Source organism: Octodon degus, unplaced genomic scaffold (assembly GCF_000260255.1).
Source record: "Octodon degus isolate 3935 unplaced genomic scaffold, OctDeg1.0 scaffold00163, whole genome shotgun sequence".
Taxonomy (NCBI): domain Eukaryota; kingdom Metazoa; phylum Chordata; class Mammalia; order Rodentia; family Octodontidae; genus Octodon; species Octodon degus.
Genome location: NW_004524739.1, coordinates 1,205,299 through 1,225,049, shown reverse-complemented (window position 1 = coordinate 1,225,049; position 19,751 = coordinate 1,205,299). Strand labels below are relative to the sequence as shown.

General features: G+C 50.9%; 1 protein-coding gene across 4 annotated transcripts; it reads right to left on the bottom strand.

Annotated features, from left to right (window-relative positions):
- Positions 1-3,515: 3,515 nt before the first annotated feature.
- Positions 3,516-18,591, bottom strand: Tmem222 (transmembrane protein 222). Of its 4 annotated transcripts, none has more exons than XR_002818421.1 (7): positions 18,376-18,591; positions 10,186-10,270; positions 8,959-8,990; positions 5,728-5,824; positions 5,518-5,648; positions 4,071-4,507; positions 3,516-3,629 (listed from the first exon to the last, which is right to left on the bottom strand). XR_002818421.1 is itself a non-coding variant. In XM_004642864.2 (6 exons), the coding sequence occupies exons 1-6, from the start codon at positions 18,567-18,569 to the stop codon at positions 4,420-4,422; spliced, it is 627 nt and encodes a 208-aa protein (XP_004642921.1). In that variant the 5' UTR covers positions 18,570-18,591; the 3' UTR covers positions 3,516-4,419. The 4 variants fall into 4 exon arrangements, 2 of the variants coding, with proteins under 2 accessions (XP_004642921.1, XP_023558856.1); XR_002818422.1 differs by having other exon boundaries at positions 3,516-4,157; positions 4,357-4,507; XM_004642864.2 differs by having other exon boundaries at positions 3,516-4,507.
- Positions 18,592-19,751: the final 1,160 nt, after the last annotated feature.

Genomic DNA, 19,751 nt, shown 5'->3' with positions numbered 1-19,751 from the left:
GGGCTCTCATGATTTTACGCCTGCACAAAGCTCACGCAGACAAAGGGAGCCAGAGACCTGCCCTGAGAGGTTCCTCTGCACAAGGGTAAGTCTGCGGACAAATACATGCACCTAGCTAAACCCAAATCCCACTGTCTACACGCATTGCCAGTGTAACTGTTTGCAGGGTCCTTGAAACTGGGGATAGGTCAGACTCCCCAAAGCAGGGCTTTGCACATGGCAGATAGCTGGTGTTTGATTAAATTAAAAAATACACCTGCACACACATGGAACATGGAGCACACACACGCACCCCACACATGCACTTATGCACACCTGCATTTGCTCATCCCCCGACCCAGGAAGCCTCCCCATCTGGGGCTGTGCCCCAGTTCTTCACCTCCACCCTGCCCTGGCCCATTTGGCCTTCCTGTCTGAGGCAACCTCCTCCCCAGCCCATACCCCCAACTTCCTCCCCTCAGGTAACCGCAGCCCCCACTCCCACGGGGGCCACCAGCCCCAGGATTCCCCCACCACCAGCTCTGCTCTCTTGCCCTGAGCCCCTGGGCCTCTCTGCCATGGCTGCGTGGCTCCCCCAGCCCTAGCAGCCTAGGATAGCGAAGCAGGTCATGCCCAGGCACTACCATGACTTGGAAGGAAAACATTTGCCAGCTGAGAGGGGCATGTGGACATGTCAGGGGCAAAGCACTAGGTTGTGGCTTCAGCCCAAGCCCACCGGGCAGTCCGTCTTCTTTCCCACCCCTTCCATGCTGGGGTTCCAGGTAGGAGAGAGATGGAAGAGGGTGGCTCAGTGGCAGGTCCTGGCTTGTGCCTGCTGCTTCCAGTGCCCTGTCCCCTCCTAGATGAGTCAGTGCCCTAGCTGAGCAAGCCTGTTCCCCTGCTAACCACTCTGAAGGGTCGGGGGTTTTTGAACATCTGTGTCTATGGGACCCTGTGTGCTCCTAGGTGACAACGTTCTAAACTACTGTGTCTAAGACACTGGCTGTCACTCAAATAGCTTTGGGTTCTTCTGGGCCATTTCTGTCGTATACCATGTGCTTCGTGAGCGCCGTCTGGCTTGGTGGGCATGTCTGCATGCCGAACATTGGAGGAGCCCAGGTAGTGTCTGGGTGTGTTGCTGCATGATGCCCCGGGCCGACTGACTAGGTTGGCTACGTAGGATATTTGGGACTTTCTGGGTGATAGCGCTATGTGGGTGTGTGCACTGGGTGCATTTCCTTCTTTGCTGTCTGCAAGGCTAAGCTGTGTGTTGCGATGTGTGATAGATGTGTGATAAGGCTCCTGGGGGCCACTACATGTGTATGCTAAGGCGGGGGGGGGACACTTGACAGAACTAAGCCTGCCCTTGTCTTGAAGTCTGCCTGGACTGAGCCACTGGCATCCAAGCCCGGTGTCCCCCTTCCTGAAGTCCCCTCACCTTCCAGGGGTTGATCAAGCACCTGGTCCTCCCAGTGTCAACACTACAGGCAGACCCACTGGTACCGCAAGGGTCTATCTGCCCAACCAGTCCTGTCCTAGACATGCTCCCACCTCCCCCACCCCAAGATGCCAGAGGGTAGCCAGGAAACCAGGTGGCAGTGCCTGCTCCTGGGGACATGGGCAGGGGGACTTGGCCCCTAAGTGTGTTACCTGTAGAGGTCCAGTATAGGAGGAGGACGCCTTCTCAGGTGGCTCTGACTCCAGGGCAGAGCTGGCGAGTTTCAGGGGCCAGGGAAAGAGCTGCGAAGGCCTAAGGCTGACTGGCCCAGCGCACCAGCTGCCCCAGCCAGCGGGAGGGGGAGGAGGAAACACCTCAGCAGGGCCTGGTGCAAAACCGGGCCTGGATTCCCGGCTCCCTGGGGTGTGGCCCCACAGTTGCTCTCGGGGAAGCCAGGGCTGGCTTGGGCCTGGGCGTGGCCCCGGGTCCACTATAGCATCCCTGTAGTTCAGGCAGGTCCGGTGCAGCAGAGCCTTGACTGGCTTGTTCATAAAATGGGTAGCCGCCTCGGAGCTGCCCCTCCCTACTCACAGAGGAGTTGATAGGAAACTGCTTTGAAAGCAAAGTTGAGACACTGTTTACTAAGAAACAAGAGTAATGGAAGGTCTGCAAACTGGTGAAGTTCTGTACTGTTTCTAATTGTTTTATTTTTTTATTATTTTGTATTCTTTTCAGATAAAAAAATTTTAAAAGTTCTTTAAAAAGGAAATAAAGTACTTGTACAAGATGGCATGCAGTAGGTGCCAGGTATTCCTTTTCCAGCACTACCCAGTACGCATGTACTCAGCACCTCTGTCCACTCCGTGCATCCACCTCTAAGGAAGTGCGGGTCATAGCCCTCTTTGTCCTCTGTGCCACTCTGGGTCCCACCTACTTGAAGAGGCCTGGACTCTTCCAATGCCAGAGTGAGAATCCTGTACCCTGTCTATGGAGAACCCCTCTGAACACCTCATTCAGCACCAAGATTTTGCTCACCCTGAGAGCAGAGCTTTGGGCTTTAGAGGACATCAGCTTTGGGGCCATGATTCTGGGGCTGTCTTCATTCTGGTTGGGCACAAGAGGTCACCCAGGGGCCGGGGAGATGGCTCAGTGGAATACGCGCTTCCCTGGCAAGCGCAAGGGTCTGAGTTCAATTCCTGGTTCCACCAAAAAAAAAAAAAAAAAAAAAAAAAAACAAGGTCACCCAAAACCTGACTCCCCCAAGTCTGCTTCATTCCAGCCTGCCTGTCTGCCCTCATTCTTCTGCACTTGGCAGACAAGATGTCACAGACCTGGGAGGAGGTGGACAAGGGCTGGGTCCTAAAGGAAGCCTCCCCTCTCCCCTCATCAGAACCAGCTCCCATTTGAACATCCCCATCATTCTAAAAAACTGAAGAGGACCTTTCTCCACTTTCCCCCACAGTCCAGTCTCTGCAGGCCCATCTTATTTTTTCCTCATCTGTCAAGTGGGGATAATAATTCCTATCCAGAAGACTTTTAATATAATTCACTCCAAGGCCCTTCCCCTACCTACATACCTTCATTTTACAGTACTGGGGATTGACCTCAAGGCTTAGGCGTGCTAGGCAAGTGCTGCACCACTGGGTTATATTCCTGGGCCCATTCATTCATTCGTTCGTTCGTTCCCCCAGGCTGACCTTGAACTTTCCATTGTCCTGCCTCAGCCTCCCAAGTTGCCAGGATCAAAGGGCCAGTTCCCTAGACTCAGTAGATAGGTGTGTTTACATATGCCAGATCCAGTGAGTGTCCACTGTGCAGAGGGGACATCTGCTCTCCCCAGTGGGGCTCCCAGAGGAGGCCAGTGGCCAACAGCACTCACCCCTCACCTAGGGCGTTTCTTGAGCCTCTCCTTGCAGCAGCCCTGAGGGTATCAAGCCTGTCTCCTCACAGGCCGTTTCCCTTCCTTCTGCCTTCACGTAGTTCCTGGACACTTCCTAGCCAAATCTCTACTGTCATCTTATCCTGGCCAGGGGTAGACATAACCAACGACACCAAGAGGGAAGGAGCTGAGGCGAGAGGGAGAAACAGTAACACACCCTGGACTCAAAGCTCTTTATTGTCCTGCCAGGAAGCTCCTCACAAAGGAGTCCATAGGGCAGGGGATGAGGCGGCTGCACAGGGCCCTTCTGGCAACTGACAAGATGTCACAGACCTGGGAGGAGGTGGACAAGGGCTGGGTCCTAAAGGAAGCCTCGACTCTCCCCTCATCAGAACCAGCTTCCATCTGAACATCCCCACCATTCTGAAAATGGGGGTGGGGTCAGGTGGGAGGAACAGCCCCTCCCAGCTCCATGAGGGCACTGGCTGCTCTGACCCTCTTCTCATACTTGGGACTTATGGTGCCATCGCCTGCAAGCAGCCTATCCCCCAGCTGGGGCCAAGTGCAGTCTACACTGCCTGCTCTGCAGTCAGCTTCCCCAAACTGCACCACCCACCATGCCAGCCCAGCCCCACACTGCAGGGGGAGATGAGCTGGGCCCTGGGAGCCCTGGGAGAGCAGAGGGTGCTGGAGCCTGTCCAGCCCCTCTGATCACTTTGGAGTACACTGGGGAGGCACTGGGTAGCTCAGTTCATGGGCATCTTCGTGTCCCACCTGGCTGGAGGCCAGTGCCAGCGGTCATCACAGGGTGGCCTTGCCGGTGGATCCTTGTGCGCACTGGGCACTGTGGCAGGAAAAACTCTACAGAGGGTGGTGAGGCGGGCAAGGAGGGTGGGTCAAAGGCCCAGAGGGAGGGGACAAGGAGCTCCTGAAAAGCCACTGAGACACAGCAAGCACAGAGCCCTGCCCCACGCTTGTCCTTAGCACTTCTGTCCCCCATCCCAGACCCCAGGTCCTACATGGCAGGCACAGTCTCTCCTAGGGCTGAAGAGGAAAAAACCTGGGGCCAAAGGGTGGCACTGCCTCCTCAGGAGCCCAGTGACTTGGGGCCACCTGGCAGCCATCACCGCAGGTTGAAGACTAGGCTGACAGTCAGGATGATGCCCAAGAGGAGGAGGAAGGGCAGCCAGGTCTTCACGAAGGCCCCGATGCTGATGGAGGAAGAACAGCAGGGTGAGAGGCGCAGGGCCGAGTCCCACCCACCCACAGCCCTGATGGGGCCACTAGCCCCCAAGAAGCTCCTGGAATTGCTCCCTTAGCCCCAAACTTGGTCAACATGGATGGCCTGGTGCCCACTGTGGAGGCTCCTCAGCTCCTGGTAATGTCCAAACTGTGGGTCCTATCGGCTCACACACAATTACTAGGTGAGGACCAAGAACTTCAGCTTGGGGATGGAAGCCATATGTGGCCTAGGGAGCCTCGCTGGCAGGAGTGGGCAAGTGCCAGCAGTGCCAGGCTGGCTTGGCTCGACTCTGGCTCTGCCTCAGTCTCTGCGACCACAGCTATGTCCTTTTCATGGGGCCTTTAAAAGCCTTTCAGGAAAGAAAGAAAACACCTCCAACAGACTCCTTTTCAGAGGCTTTTAGGGATGAGCACAGCTAAGCGGAACACTTGGCAGGCAGGCAGATAACCCAAGTCTGTGCTGGCTCCTCAGTCTGGGTGCTGCTGTGGCCACGCTCCAGGACACGGGCAACTCACTCAGCCTCTCTGAGCTCCCTCTGCTGGGATCTGGTGAGGTCCTGGACAGGTAAAGAGCTGTGACTTCAAAGGTCGTCTACCTGGGCCACCAATGGACCTTTCTACCCAGAACCCTGCCTCCGACAAGTCATGCCTGGGAAGGGATTCATGGGCCTGGTCATCACCCAACCCTGTGCAGATCTGTCTGCTTATAGTACCTGAGCAGGCGGCTCCCCAGGGAGTCAGAATCCTCACCCCCATCTTACCAAGGGCAGTGACAAAACAGAGGTCACTGCAGCTACCCAAGGCTGCCACTGTGAGCAGGTGACAAGCTGGACTCCAGCACGGACACCACCCCCTCCCTAGGAGCTCAGCTTTCTAGAGCCATTGCAGTTCTAGCTGTCCCAGATGACTGAAGGACTCTGGAAATGGCTGGGATCTTTGGAGGACAGCCCAGGGGCAGGGGCAGGTGGGCCCAGCTCACCTGATGTACTTCCCATAGAGCAGGCAGAAGAAACAAAGGGTCACCATATTCCAGTTGGTGCTGTTGTTGTAGCGCATCAGATTCAGGGCCAGTGCCACATGTGAGTGGCAGTTGTCACAGCAGAGGTTGTGCTGGAGGCCCAGAAAGGGGTGAGTTAGGAGAGGGTGGGGAAATCTCCTGTCCCAACCCCCGCGCACTAAGCCTGCCTACCATTCGGTGCTTGTACTCCTCCGAGGCATCATGCACAGCGGTGTCCCACGCGTTGGGCCCACTGGCGTACACCTGTGCGGGGTCTAGCTTCCAGTACCTGAGGAGGACAGGGCGTCTGGGCACTGGCTCACCTCGCTTGTGGCCTCTCAGCTCTGAATGCTCCTCATGGCTGCTGTGAGAGTCCAGAGCTAGATGCTGAGCTGGGAGGTAAGCCAGTTCCAGAACAAAGCCACACAGCGGACAACGGTAACCCAGTGCCACAGCAGATCTGGGAGGCCATGGAACGTAGCCAGGGGTGTTACAGGGTGCTGAACCCTAACTCCCACTGTGGAAGTATTAGGAGGTGAGATTTGGGGAGGTGACTGGGCAATGTGTGTGTGGGAAGCTCATGAGGGGGATCAGGGCCTGCACAAGAGGAGGGAGAGAGGCTGCTCCCCACAATCGATGAGAGGACACAAGCAGGTACTGCAGGCCTTCACCAGGCAGGGAATCTGCCGGCACCTTGAGCTTGGCCTTCCTAGCCTCCAGAGCCACGAGAAAGCCATTTCCATTGTTTATGAACTACCTACTCAACGGTATTTTGTCATGGCAACCTGCACTGGAAGAAGACAGAGTACAGGAGGAAGCTTGCTTGCTATTTATTTATTTATTTATTTATTTATTTATTTATTCATGCAGAACCAGGGATTGAACACAGGCCCTTGCGCTTGCCAGGAAAGCGCTTATTCCACTGAGCCATCTCCCCGGCCCAAGGAAGCTTTTTAGAGGTGACACCTGAGTCTAATCTGAAGGATGGGGGAAGCCTCACAGGATGGAGGCTACTATAGGCTGAGGAACAGCTTGAGCAAAGTGAAAGGCACAACACTGCAGTGTGTCCCACACACAAGTCACTGGGGGGTGACTGAGAAGGAACAACAGGGTGACAGAATGCTGGTGGGTGATGCAGGAGATACAGCAGGGACCACCCCATGCAGGTACTTGAGTGGCTCACTGTGGGGCCCACCTGGCAGCTAGGGTTATCCGCAGGCCTCTCCACCCTTCTGTTGGACAAGGGACAGAGAAGCGGTGGAGATGAAGCCTGTGAGTGTCCAGCTGGGTGAGGACTCGGAAATCCAGGGCAGGTGTGCTGGGAGACACAGCGCCCTCTGGCCCTGGTGTGGGGAAATGGCCTGGTAGAGGACCCTGGAGACAGCCAGAAACCATAGAATACTCTACACGCTGTCTTTGAAAAATTTGGGGCTAGGGAGATGGCTCAGTAGAATAAGCACTTGCCTGGCAAGCGCAAGGGCCTGAGTTCAATCCCTGGTTCTGCAAAAAAAGAGAAAAATTTTAAAAAGCCAAGTGCAGTGGCCTGTGTCTGTAATCCCAGCAGTCAGGAGGCCGAGGGAGGACTGCTATGAGTTTGAGGACAGCCTTGGCTAGCGAGTTCAAGACCAGCCTGCACTACATAGTGAGACCCTGTCTCAACCTCCCCACCCCAAAAACCAACAAAATCAAAATTGGTTCCATGATGGGAAGTGACATGCGCACTAAACACTTTGACGCAAGACCTGTGGAGGGCCAGGGTCCTCAAGGAATGGGGCCTGGAACTCCAGCAGGAAATGGTGGAGGGAGACAGGAACATGAAGGCCCAAACAAAAATCCCGGGATTTTAGATGTGATATCTAGGCTTTCATTCCAGTTTGGTTCTGTCTTTTGTTTAGATACTACTTTAAAATTTTTTTTTTACTTTTAAATTCTTGCATTTTAGTAAGAAAGCTATCTTTTTATGGATGTTAGAGGTTTACTGACCTAATTATTTCAAAATGGTCTGTTTGGGCAGGTAAAATTATGTAATGTAGTGTTTGAAATGGGAAAACATTTTTTCCTTTTTTTAACTATATAATGTCCTCAAGTTAATGGCAGTGTGCTTTGTGCCACTGAATTCCCAAAGTGTACCAATATTTTTTAATGTGCTTCAAATAAATAGAAGAAATAGTTACAATACTGATCTTCAAAATAAATAAATAAATAAATAGAGGCTGGGGAGATGGCTCAGTAGAATAAGCGCTTCCCTGTCAAGCACAAGGGCCTGAGTTCAATCCCTGGTTCTACCAAAACATAAATAAATAAATAAATAAATAAATACTGTCTTTGAAAAGCAGCCTAGCAGCAAATGCCAGACTCAGAGGCCCCTGGACTACACTTCCACCTGCATGAGGAAGTCAGAGCAGGCTCAGGGAACTCTGCTCAGAGCCACTTCCGCTGTGGGACACCCACCCCTCCTCAGCCCCCACGTCTCCTGTCTCCCGGCATCCTCTGGGGCACTGCTGCTGCTCTGAGAACAGGATGTCAGAGGCGCCGGCACTGGGTGAGCACCTGAGACGAAGGAAATGAAGACAGAAGCCGCCAACTAAATCAGCTCCTCTCTCCAAGGGCCTGAGCTTTTACTTTTTCCAAGCAGCACTAGCAAAGTTCTAAATGGTACCCCTCATATACTTTTGTTCTCTGGTACTAGGGACTGAACCCAGGGCCTCTGCACTGAGCTACAACCCCAGTCCTTTTTAATTTTGAAACAGTCTCACTAAGTTGTCAATGTTAGGGTCAAACTTGTGTTCTTCCTGCCTCAGCCTCCCAGAGTTCTGGGATCACCACCCCCTACACACACACCTTAAATGGCCTGTTTGCTCCTGAGGGGAGGAGTGAGTCCAGGTTGTACAGGGAGACAGACCTGGTTGTGAGCCCTGCTACTATACTTCCTAAGTGTGTGATCCTGACAAGTCCCTTCTCTTCCATCACCTCTGCCCTGGAGCAGAAAATGACCTCATTGAGCTGGGGCAAGGCCTGTATGTCTACAGGTGAAGGCCAGCCTGGGCTGGTGTAGCAGGTGCTTTGAAGAAGACTTCTAGGGGCTGGGGAGATAGTGCAGTGGCATAAGTGCCTGCCTGGCAAGTGCAAGGACCCACATTCAATCCCTGGCACAGAATGCCATACCAGCCCTGGATATGCCTTGCCAGCCCAAAACTGTAATTCCAGTGCTGGGGAGGCTGAGACAAGAGGATCATTATGAGTCTGAACTGCTTGAGACTTTGTATCAAATAAAACAACTTCTATGCCCTGGTGGGCACTGGCTGCTCCCCTCATATTCTGCCCTCAGCGTGCTGGCTCATACTGTGCCCTAGAGGGCCTGGCCTGCTGCTCTGGGCAAGAGGAACCTGACCTTGGGGCCATCACATGGGGGCCATCACTTACTTGGCGGGTTTTCCAAAGGCCATGTTGTCTTCCTGTCAAGGGACAAGAGCAGAGGTTAGTGGGAAGCCAGCATCCAGGCCGGACCACAAGTCTGGGTCAGTGGCTCAAGGGCAGTGACAGTGACACAGGAGGGGGCACATCAGGTGGGCATAGTGGGGCACAGGCCTGCTGGGGGCTGGCACGCTACCTAATGTGCCAACAGCAGCCCTTCTGTGGGAAGGAACTCTCTTGGCCTAAGTTCCTGGTCAGTCTTCTCTGGCCGCTGACTATAGGCAGGAGGCTCCTTTTGGCCATGAAAGTCTGCACTCTGGCCTCCTGACCCGATAGTGATGGCCACACACAGCCACCTCTCTACCTATAGCCTGATCTCATTCACACCAGAGTGGGTACCGAGGAATAAACCCTGGGTCTCTGCACTTAGCCTTGCCTCCAGTCCTTTTTTATTTTGAGACAGGTCTTAGCAAGTCACTAAATTGCAAAGGTTGGGCTCAAACTTTTGATCCTGCTGTCTCAGACTGCTGGCATTACAGGCATACGCCACCATGCACAGCTAGTGAAATAATTTTTAAAGTGATAGGCCTTGTGTGAAGTCAGTTGTGACAACTGTTAATATAAAGAAGCTGGCGCCATGACACCCCTTCTTCTGTCTGCACGTGGGCAGATGGTGGGTGCTCATCCAGAGCTGCCCATGGGACCCGTCTTGATCCATCCCCAGGGAACTGAGAATGGAACTGGTTCATTCTAGAAGTCCACCCCAGGAAGCGCACTGGTCTCCACCTACCATGGCTCCCACCTTCTGAAGGTCCAGAGACCTGTTTCCTGGGTGGTCTGCCTCCACTCTTGCCCTAACCCTGCCCACATCTCAGTACCCCAGGGGCAGGGACAAAGGACTGGGCCAGTTACTTAAGAACCCTCTGGCCACAGTGCCCTTCCAGCTTGTCCTGGAGGCAAGAGAGGGGCAAGGGGTCAGACTCTGGGGGGCACAGGCGAGGGCCAGAGCTGTGTGCCATCTACATCTTCCTGGGTTTTGACGGGACAGGAAGCTTCCTGCAGGCAAGACAGGCCAAGGGAGATAGCTCAGTTGAATAAGTGTTTGCCTGGCAAGCACAAGGTCCTGAGTTTGATCCCTGGTACCACCAAAAAAAAAAAAAAAAAAAAATCGAAGCAAGACAGGCCAGCCTTGCAGCACACTTCAAACCTTGAGGGCCAGACGGAACAAGGACTCACCGAGACAAAATAGGGGCCCGCGAAGTCCCGAATGACTCCAGTAGATGTGCAGATGCCCATGTGGCCGATGATGGGGAAAAACCACCTATGAGGAAAAAGGTCAGCTAAGGGATAGAGCGGGGGTGTGTCGCCTGTTAGACAGACACTGGGTATAATGCGGCGAAATGAGCACCCATGTGGGTGCTCCAGAGGGGTGGGGATGCCCGAGGAGGGTACCTGAGCACCAGCCCTGTGCTCAGCAGGGAGGCTCCAGCGAGAAGGCACAGCGTGGCCACAGGGGAGGGTGAGGAGCGGCTGCAGCCCTCCTCCACTGCTGGTGGGGTGTAAACAGCTCCCACAGCTTTGGGAGCTTGGGCCCGGAGCGGGGCACTGGCCCAGGCCTTGGCAGTGCTACTGCGATCACACGCCAACAGAAACAAATGCCTGGGGGCTGGCGAGATAGCTCAGTGGTCTAAAGCGCCTGCTTGTGGGGCCACGGAGATGGCTCAGCAGAATAAACGCTTGCCTAGCAAGTGCAAGGGCCTGAGTTCAATCCCCAGTTCCACAAAAGTAAATGAATAAATAAATAAAAAATAAACAAAGCAGTGAGGCTCAGGATGCTGTGGTTTGTCCCCATATCCTCAAGCCAAACCAGACCTGCCCTGAAGGCATCCTGAGGCCACCAATTTAAAAAAAAAAAAAAAAGTCCTTAAAGCGCCTGCTTAGGCAAGCATGCAAGGACCTCAGTTCGATCCCCAGCACCACCATGCCTGCCCCGCCGCCAGGGTGGGCTGAGCTGACCATAAAAAAAAATAATAATAAAGGAAACTTTTTTTTTTTTTTTTTTTTTTTTTGCGGTACCAAGGATCAAACTCAGAACCTTGCACTTGCCAGGCAGTGCTTATGCCACTGAGCTATATCCCCAGCCCTAAAGGAAACATTTTTTAAAAAAAGAAAAAAAAAAAGAAACAAATGCCTGTGCCCATGAAGCCTCACACAAAAACACTGATAACACCTTTAAGTAAAACAGCCAGAAACATCTGCCAAAACTAAGTTTAGTCAGGATGTAGGAATAGCTCAGTGGTAAGGTACTTGCCTGGCATGTGCAAGGCCAGTGTTCCACCCCAAGTGCCACAAAAGACAAAACCAAAAAAACATTTCATTGAACTGAACTCTTAAAGTGTATGCCTTTTTAGCCAGGCGTGGTGCATAGCTATAATCCTATCACTCAGGAGGCTGAGGCAGGAGGATCGCCATGAGTTTGAGGTCAGCCTGGGTTACATAGTGAGCTCAAGGCCAGCCTGGACTACATAGCGAGAGCCTATCTCAAAAAACAAAAACAAAACAAAACAAAAGCTTTGGTGTCAGTGGTACAATGGAGATGACTAAGGGAATATCATAATTTGACTTGTGGCCAATGTGACTACCCTAGCTGGCAATGGGAGTGCATGTGTGTAATCGCAGCACTCAGGAGGCTGAGGCAGGAGGATTGCTATGAGTTCAAGGTCAGCCTGGGCTACACAGTGAGACCTGTCTCTAATAAAACAAACGAACAAAAAAATAAGATGTATAGAACTGTACCAAAAAAAAGGATAGTTTATAAGACTGAACAGAGGGTCATATGTCCAAATAGTCATTAAACAGGTAGGGCATTAAATGAGGATTGCTGTGAGTTTAGGCAAGTTTGAGGCAACCTTGGGCTACGTGGTAAGTTTAAGGCCAGCCTGAACTACAGTGAGACCCTGTCTCAAAACAAGGACAACAGAACTGGGCCTCGGATATAGCTCAGTGGCAGTGTCTGCATTCGATTTTTTTTTTTTTTAATTGCATTATCTGACTTTATTTTTTTTAATTAATTAATTTGTGTGTGTGGCCAGCTCAGCCCACCAGGGGGCGGGGCTGGCTGGCATGTGGTGCTGGGGGATTGAACCGCAGTCCCTGTGCTTTGCTAAGCTTGTTCTAAGTAGGTGCTTTAGACCACTGAGCCATCTCACCAGCCCCCCCTCAATTTTTTTTTTTTTTTTAGTTTTGTTCATAGGTTTCCCCCCTCAATTTTTTTTTAAAGCCATGGATGTTTAAAAATTTTGGGCCAGGGAGATGGCTCAGTGGAAAAAGCGTTTCCCTGGCAAGCGCAAGGGCTTGAGTTCAATCCCTGGTTCCGGCAAAAAAAAAAAAAAAAAAAAAAAAATTATTGCCTGGCCTGGTGTGGTGTGTAACATGCACTTGGGAGGCAGAAACAGGAGGAGCACCTTGAGCTCAAAGCCAGCCTGGGCTCCATAAGCAAGCTCAAGACCAGCCTCACCTACATAGAGACCCTTTCTCAAAACACAAATTTAGGGGCTGGGGCTCAGTAGAATAAGTGCTTGCCTGGCAAGCACAAAGGCCCGAGTTCAATCCCCAGTTCTTTTTTCCCCAAAAAGAAACAAAACAAAACACAAATTTGTTTTCATTGCGAGGCCTGGCGTGATGGCGCACACCTGTAATCCAGGCATTCAGGAGGCTGAGGAAAGAGGATCACCGCCAAGTAGGAGCCAGCCTGGACTACACAGAGAGACCCTGTCTCAAAACACCAAAAAAGCCTGGTGTGGTAGCACATTTGTAATCCCAGCACTCAGGAGGCTGAGGCAGGAGGGTTGTTGCTGCTGAGCTGTATCCATGGCCCCTTTTTTTGTTGGTTTTAGATTCTCCAGATTGAACCCAGGGCCTTCATCCTGAGCTACATTCCCAATCTTTTTAAAAATGGTGTCCTCCTTTGTTCTGTTTTTTTCAGACAGGGTCTCACTATGTAATTGGGGCTGCCTTTGAATTCATTATGTAGCGTAAGCTGGCTAGGCAGGCTAGCCTGGCTAGCCTGGATTGTTGGGATTACAGGTTTACAAGCACGCACCATCACACCTGGGTATCATTATTTGTAGTGCTGAGGATCAAACTAAGGGATTTATGCTTGTTAGGCAAATGCTTTATCACTGAGCTACATTCTAGCCCTTTTACTTATTTTTTCCAACAGGGTCTGCGTTACCTACTGTGGCCTTGAAATTCCAGGCTCAAGTGACTCTGCTGCCTCAGCCTCCTAAGCAGCTGAGATTTTAAGTGCATGTGACTGTGCCCTGTGAGATTTACTTTTCAAAAACTGCCCTTGGCAGCTGGGCATGGTGGTGTGCACCCACAGCCCCAGCTTCTCAGGAGTCTGAGGCAGGAGGATTGCAAGCTCAAGTCCACACTGGCAACTTGGCAAGACTCTAAAATTAAAAACATCTGAGGAGGTAGCTCATTGGTAAAGTACTTGCCTAGCACACATGAGGCTCTGGGTACACCACCTGGTGCCAAAAAGAAAACAAAGGAAACCCCCCACAAATCTCAGACACTACTGTGACACGCAGGAAGCCCAGGTCTGTGGCAGCCTGAGAGCACAGCCCTACAGTGTGTTATATAACAAAATAGAATACAAAAACAAAAAAAAAAAAAACAAAAAACCACACAAAAACCCCCCACAGTACAGAAAGTATAGAAGAGGGGTGACAGGGCCAGCTTGAGCAGGACCCACAGGGTGAGCAGCCTAGTCCTAGTCTCAAGGCACCTGGCTGAGCATGAAGCACCTCGCTAGGGAGGTGGAGGTGATGACATGGGGCTGAGATGCAGGAGCAGACATTGTGGCGAGGCTGACTTTTAACTTTGACCTGAAAAAGGACAGAATATAGACAGGTAGAAAAGAAAACTCTAAAGCAGGAAAGTATGGCGTATGTTTTAAGAAGAGTAGGATGATGGGGCTGGGTAGATGGCTCAATAGAATAAGCGCTTGCCTGGCAAGCACAAAGGTTGAGTTCAATCCCTGGTTCCGCCAAAAGAATAGTAGGATGGATGTGAGGAGGGAGGCCAGATCAGAGACTGCTAGCCACACACAATCCTGGAGACCCCGGATCTGTTACTGTTTTTTTTTTTTCTTTTTCCACTGAAGACAGGATCTCACTATGCAGTACAGACTGTCCTTGAACTCACTTTGTAGCCCAGGCTGGTCTCGAACTCATAGCAATCCTCCTGTCTCAGTCTCCTGACAGCTGGGATTACAAGCATGCACCACACCTGGTTCTGCTTCGCTTTCTTCACAATATCCATGTACTATTATGTGAAATTATATACTGTCTCCCCCACAAAAATTCCATGAGAACAAGTAAGTGTTCACTGTAGCAGACCTTAGAGCAGCACCCGGTATACACCTGCAATCAAATGCTTCTGAACTGAATGAACCAATGCCCTGCGTGTAAGAATGGAGGGGTGCAGCTAATAGGAGGAACAACCTTTAATGTTCTATACACAGCACTGTAACTATAGTTAGTAACTTTTTAAAAAATTGTGCATTTATAAATAGCTAGACACTCAATAGAATAAGTGCTTGTCTGGCAAGCACAAGGGCTAGAGTTCAATCCCTGGTTCCACAAAAAAAAAAAAAAAAAAAAAAGCTAGACAAAGAAATGATGTCTCAAATAGTCCAATTACCCTTATCTGATCTCATATATGCATATACAGTGTATATGTACATATGTATTTTCCCCCCATTCCCAGGGCCTTCATACTGAGCCCCATTTCTAGCCATTTTCTAAAAACAGGGAGGGGGCCTGCCCCTTAGCTCAGTCCTTTGTGGCTGCTTCCACAAAGCTGTCAGGCTCAGGTTGCTGTGGTTCGATCCCCACAACTCAAGCAAGCCAAACCTGCCCTGAAGGCATTTGGAGCCAAAAATAAATAAATAAATAAAAATAATAAAAACAGTGAGACAGGGTCTCTCTCAAATTGTCTAGACTGAGTTCAAACTTGAGATCCTCTTGCCTCAACTACCCAGAATGCCAGGATGATGGACATTTGCCACCACCCCTGGCTATGATTATTATGTAAACAGGTACTGAAAAGTCACACCTGCTCCCTAAGTCGAGACAATTACTATGGGCCAATCAGAAGATGAGCTGAGTTTGGCTCTGATGTTGGATTTGGTGTAGTCATGGGAAGTTATTCATTCCTGTCTTTCTATGGAGGGTAATAAGTATTGGGACAGGTGGCTGGTGTAAGGATTACATAGGATCTGCTCTCAAACCTTGTATTTGGTAGTTGTGTAAATGTTACTATCTTCAGGTAGTCGATGAATAGCTTGCTACCTGGCTGAATGAACTGACAAGGAGTACGCTGTCATGGACCCATGGCAGTCCTAGGATGGACACTCAGAATTATGGGCAAGTAGCTCACCTGGCTTCTTAGACCCTAATCTCAGGATCTGCCCTGGCCCCGACTCCTTTCATCTGACTGAAGAAGGTCTGGCTTTGACCAACGCTCCACACACCACAGCTGTGATGGCAGCTGCCGAAGGAACAGAAATGAGTATTAAGCTGCTGGAGAAAACAACAGAGCCTCGTAGCTGTGGAAGCCCCAGAGCAACCGTCAAAGTAGCCTGTCACTCTGGAAGCTCCCGGAAGGCAAGCTCCAGAGCTGCTTTGTGGACAATGTCTGCTCAGCACCACTATATAGGAGATCCTTGGAATGGACCCTACAGCTCCACTGGGAAGGTAGACTGTCTCAGGGAAGGAGGCCCATGCTGCTTTCTAGGCCTTTCCTATGCCTTGGAGGAGGGAACAGTGGGTGATTTATTTCATGTGAACATGAAATCTTTAGAACAGAGTCCAGGACAGAGGAAGTGCCCAATCTTGGTTGTTTTTATTGGTAGCAGCAGCAGCAGCTATTGCCTGGCTTTTCATACAGAATTATTAACATCCCTGAAGGGGCAGACAGAGTTTTGGATTCAGTTTCCTCCTTTGATTTCTCTTCCAATAGAGCTGTGGTTCCTTGTAGCGCATCTGTTCCTAGTTCTGTCCTCTTTCAGTGACACTGAAATGCCTCGCAAGGGTTAGTCTGCTGTCTCCCTCCTCGTTCCGCTGCAGGGCAAGTCCTCTGAAGGGAGCGTGAGCGGTTCCCCTTGGTCTTACGGATACCTCTGCACACAGATCTGGGGAGAAATGGCATGTGAGCTGCTTCTAGTTCAGATGACTGGGGGTCGTGGTGTCTCTCTACCTCATGCTGCTACCATTCTCTGCAGTGAACCCTGTCACACGTGGTATTTTTGAAAATGAGGAGGGGCCAAACAGACCTTAGGATAATAGGATAGGTTTTGGCAAAATCAATACATTCCCTAAGTATCTCTCCCAAAAACTCATACATTAACATTATAAATCTTCTTTGTAGCACTAACCACTAACAAGTTTTACTGTTAGTTTACTTTCTAAACTTGCACAACTTAAACTGGGTAAGAGCCTGGCATAGTGGCATGTGCCTATAATCCCACCTGGTTGGGAGGCTAAGGCAGGCGGATCAGAAGTTCAAGCCCAGCCTGGGCATCCCTGTTGCAAAACAAAGCAAATTGGTAGGGATATACCCCAGCACTCCCTGGGTTCAATTTCCAGTACTACAAAAAAATTCTACGGAGGCAAACATTACATTTGCTTCATTCAACTCTGTACATTCTTACTACCTACAATGATCTGGACACAGGCAAGTCTCAGCAAATGTGTTAAAAAAAAAACTAAGCTGAGAGTGGTGGTGTACACCTGTAACCCCAGCACTTGGGAGGCTGAGGCAGGAAGACTAATTCGAGTTTGAGATTGGCCGGGCCTACATAGTGAGTTCAAGGCCAGCCTGAAATACATAGTGAGACCCTGTCTCAAAAAATAAACAAAAAAGAACAATGAATTGAACAAAAATTCTTAAATATTTTATTTTTAAAAACTTAGATTTGGATGCCCTTTTTTTTTGTGGAACAGGGGATTGAACTCAGGCCCTTGCGCTTGCCAGGGAAGTGCTTATTCTACTAAGCCATCTCCCGGCCCTGGATGCTCTTAAATGCCTAAGCATTTGAAACAATTCAAGTATTTTAAGCAAAATACAAAAATTAAAGCCATTTTACGATTAGCAGCATATATATAAGCCCGCATCATCACTTGGTCTTTTTTTGTTTTGCGGGGGCAGTACTGGGAGGCTGAACTCAGGGAACACTGAGCTGCACTCCCAGCCTTTTTTATTGAGACAGGATTTTGTTACATTGCTTAATTTGGCTTTCAACTTCTGATTCTCCTGACTCAGCCCCCTAAGTAGGCAGGATTATGCTCCAGTGGAGCAATTGGTCGCGCACAGTACTTATACAGTAGGCAGGATTACAGGCACGTACCATCATGCCACTTTCTTGGCTGTTTTTGATAAAGGAAACAAAACTATTTCACTTAGTGAGAGGGAATAAGACGTAGTTTAAGGGAGGCGTGGTGGCACATGACTGTAATCCCTGGGAGGCCGAGGCAGGACAACCCTTGAGAGTTCAAGGCCAATTGGGGCTACATAGTGAGACCCGGTCTCAAAAAGAAAAAATATAAATATGAAAGACATTAAGTTAAAAAAAACCATAAAGACAGTAAATTAGACAGTAGACAGTCAGATGACTTGAATTCTGAATGTCCCTGTTTTCAGGATCTGGTCCTTGACCAAGACAGTCCTTAAGAAGCTCAGCTTCACCATGGGTCAAGATAATTCCTACCTTAAAAGTGGTGGTGAAACAGCGGAAACGGGAGTAAAAGACTGACAAACTGTCCCACAATGGAGGAGCGGTTACTGTCACCAGTCACCGAGGCTGAAACAGGAGGGCAGCAAGCAGCATCTTGTCCCTGCTCCTCTCCTGACCTTTACACTGCTTCTCTACAGAACCTTCGGTCCAGTGCAGACGCCCCGGGACCTGCACCTGCTTTGCAACCGAACCAATGCTGACATCCCAGGCGCGCGGTGGCCCGGGCCAATCTCCCCACTTTTTCTCCCAGACGCAGCAGGATGTCTTGGGTCTAAGTGATCAGTAAGGGTCTGTTCGGGAGTGCATAAACCTGTGAGGGAATGCAGGCGTCTCCTCAAGAGCTGTTTGGGCGCCCCTTCTGCACGCCTGCAGCTCTCGAGCTTCCCAGCCCCTGGCCTTTCCGCCGCCCTATACTCGTCTCTCTCGGACTAGTCCAGGTATCACGCGAGCCGGGAGCGTGTCCCATCCGAGAAGGGGACGGGCACCTTGCAGCGGCACCACGAAAAGGGCTGGGTGCGGGCAGGGGGCCGGAGGCTGGTCCACACTCGCCCGAGGTCACCGCGAAGGCCCGTCCTCTCCCTGAACGCTCCTCGTTCCCGCGCACACACTAGAGAAAAACTCACGTAAGCACCGGGATGGGCGTCCACACCACGCAGTAAGGGAAGCGGCTCCGCTCCACGTCCATGGTGACGGAGCAGGAGCCGTGGTACTGTTTCATGTCCGTCTCGGCCGCCGTCGGCACCTCCACTTCCGCCATTCCGGGAGGGGGCGGCAGCGGCGGCACCAGCAGCGGAGAACTCCCTTCCGCTTCCGCCATGCCGCGCGCGCCGCGCTCCAGCCGACCCTGCTGCGGGGCTGCTAGTCGCCGTGACGTCACTTCCTGGAGGTGGGGTCCGCGCTGCTCGGCCTTCCCCCGGGAATTGGAGTCGCGTCCCCGTGGGCCCGGCCCTTTCGGGGCACGCACGCAGGGCACGTTTGCAGCCTGCGCTGCCCTCAGGCAGCTCTCAGTCTGGCTCCGTAGAACAAAGGCGAATTCTCGGATTCAATAATCGCAGGGCTTCTAATAGATGTACTGCACGTGCCATTTATTGAGCACTTGCTAAGTGCCAAACCATTTGACAAATCTTCTGATTCCGGTAAACTGATTAGACATGCAAATTGAGGTATTTTCCCCGTAAGTGAACAACTGAAGCCTTACAGGGGAAGGAAAGGCGCCACGACTCAAATCCCAAATCTGTATTTCTTTGGCCATTTTCCGTAGCCTCTCACAAGGTAGTGATAAGAGACAGACACACCCATCCACCCAATCGAAGATACTTGAGTCTTCAGTTTGCCAGGTGGCACAGAGAGGGGAGTGGATGCAGCGGGCATCCCTGTGTGCAGAAGACAGTATCGTCCTGTAAAATCACAATACTTAGATGTGATCTAATCCCTTCATTGTGTAAGTGGGAAACTCGGGCTCCAAGAAATTAAGTCAGTAATACCGACAGGTCAGACTCCAGTTTTGGAGTCTTTTGGCTTTTAGATAGACAAAAATAAAATCTGCTGAGAGGGAGGGGGAAGACGGGAAGGAAGGCAGCTCATAAAAGTCAGGCTAAAGCAACATATGGACAGACCCACTCGGAAGGTAAGAGCTGTGTGCTTTGGCACAGTCTTTTTTCCATTCAATTATTCTTCCTTAGTGCTGAACTATGGAAAGCCTGTGTTCCTTTTTTTCTTTTTTGCAGAACCGGGGATTGAACTCGGGCCCTTGCGCTTGCCAGGGAAGCGCGTATTCCACTGAGCCATCTCCCTGGCCCTCTGCATTCTTTGACACATAATATTTTAATGCATTTCTTGATAGTTTCTGCTATGTAACTCTAAGGTTCTTGATTTTAGTAGCTAGTTAGCACAGTTCCTGGTGGAGAGCAAATGCTCATTGTTCACTGAGTTTTTGTTTTTTGTACCAGGAATCATCAAACTCAGGCCCTCATTTGCTAGGCAGGTGCTGAACTGCTGA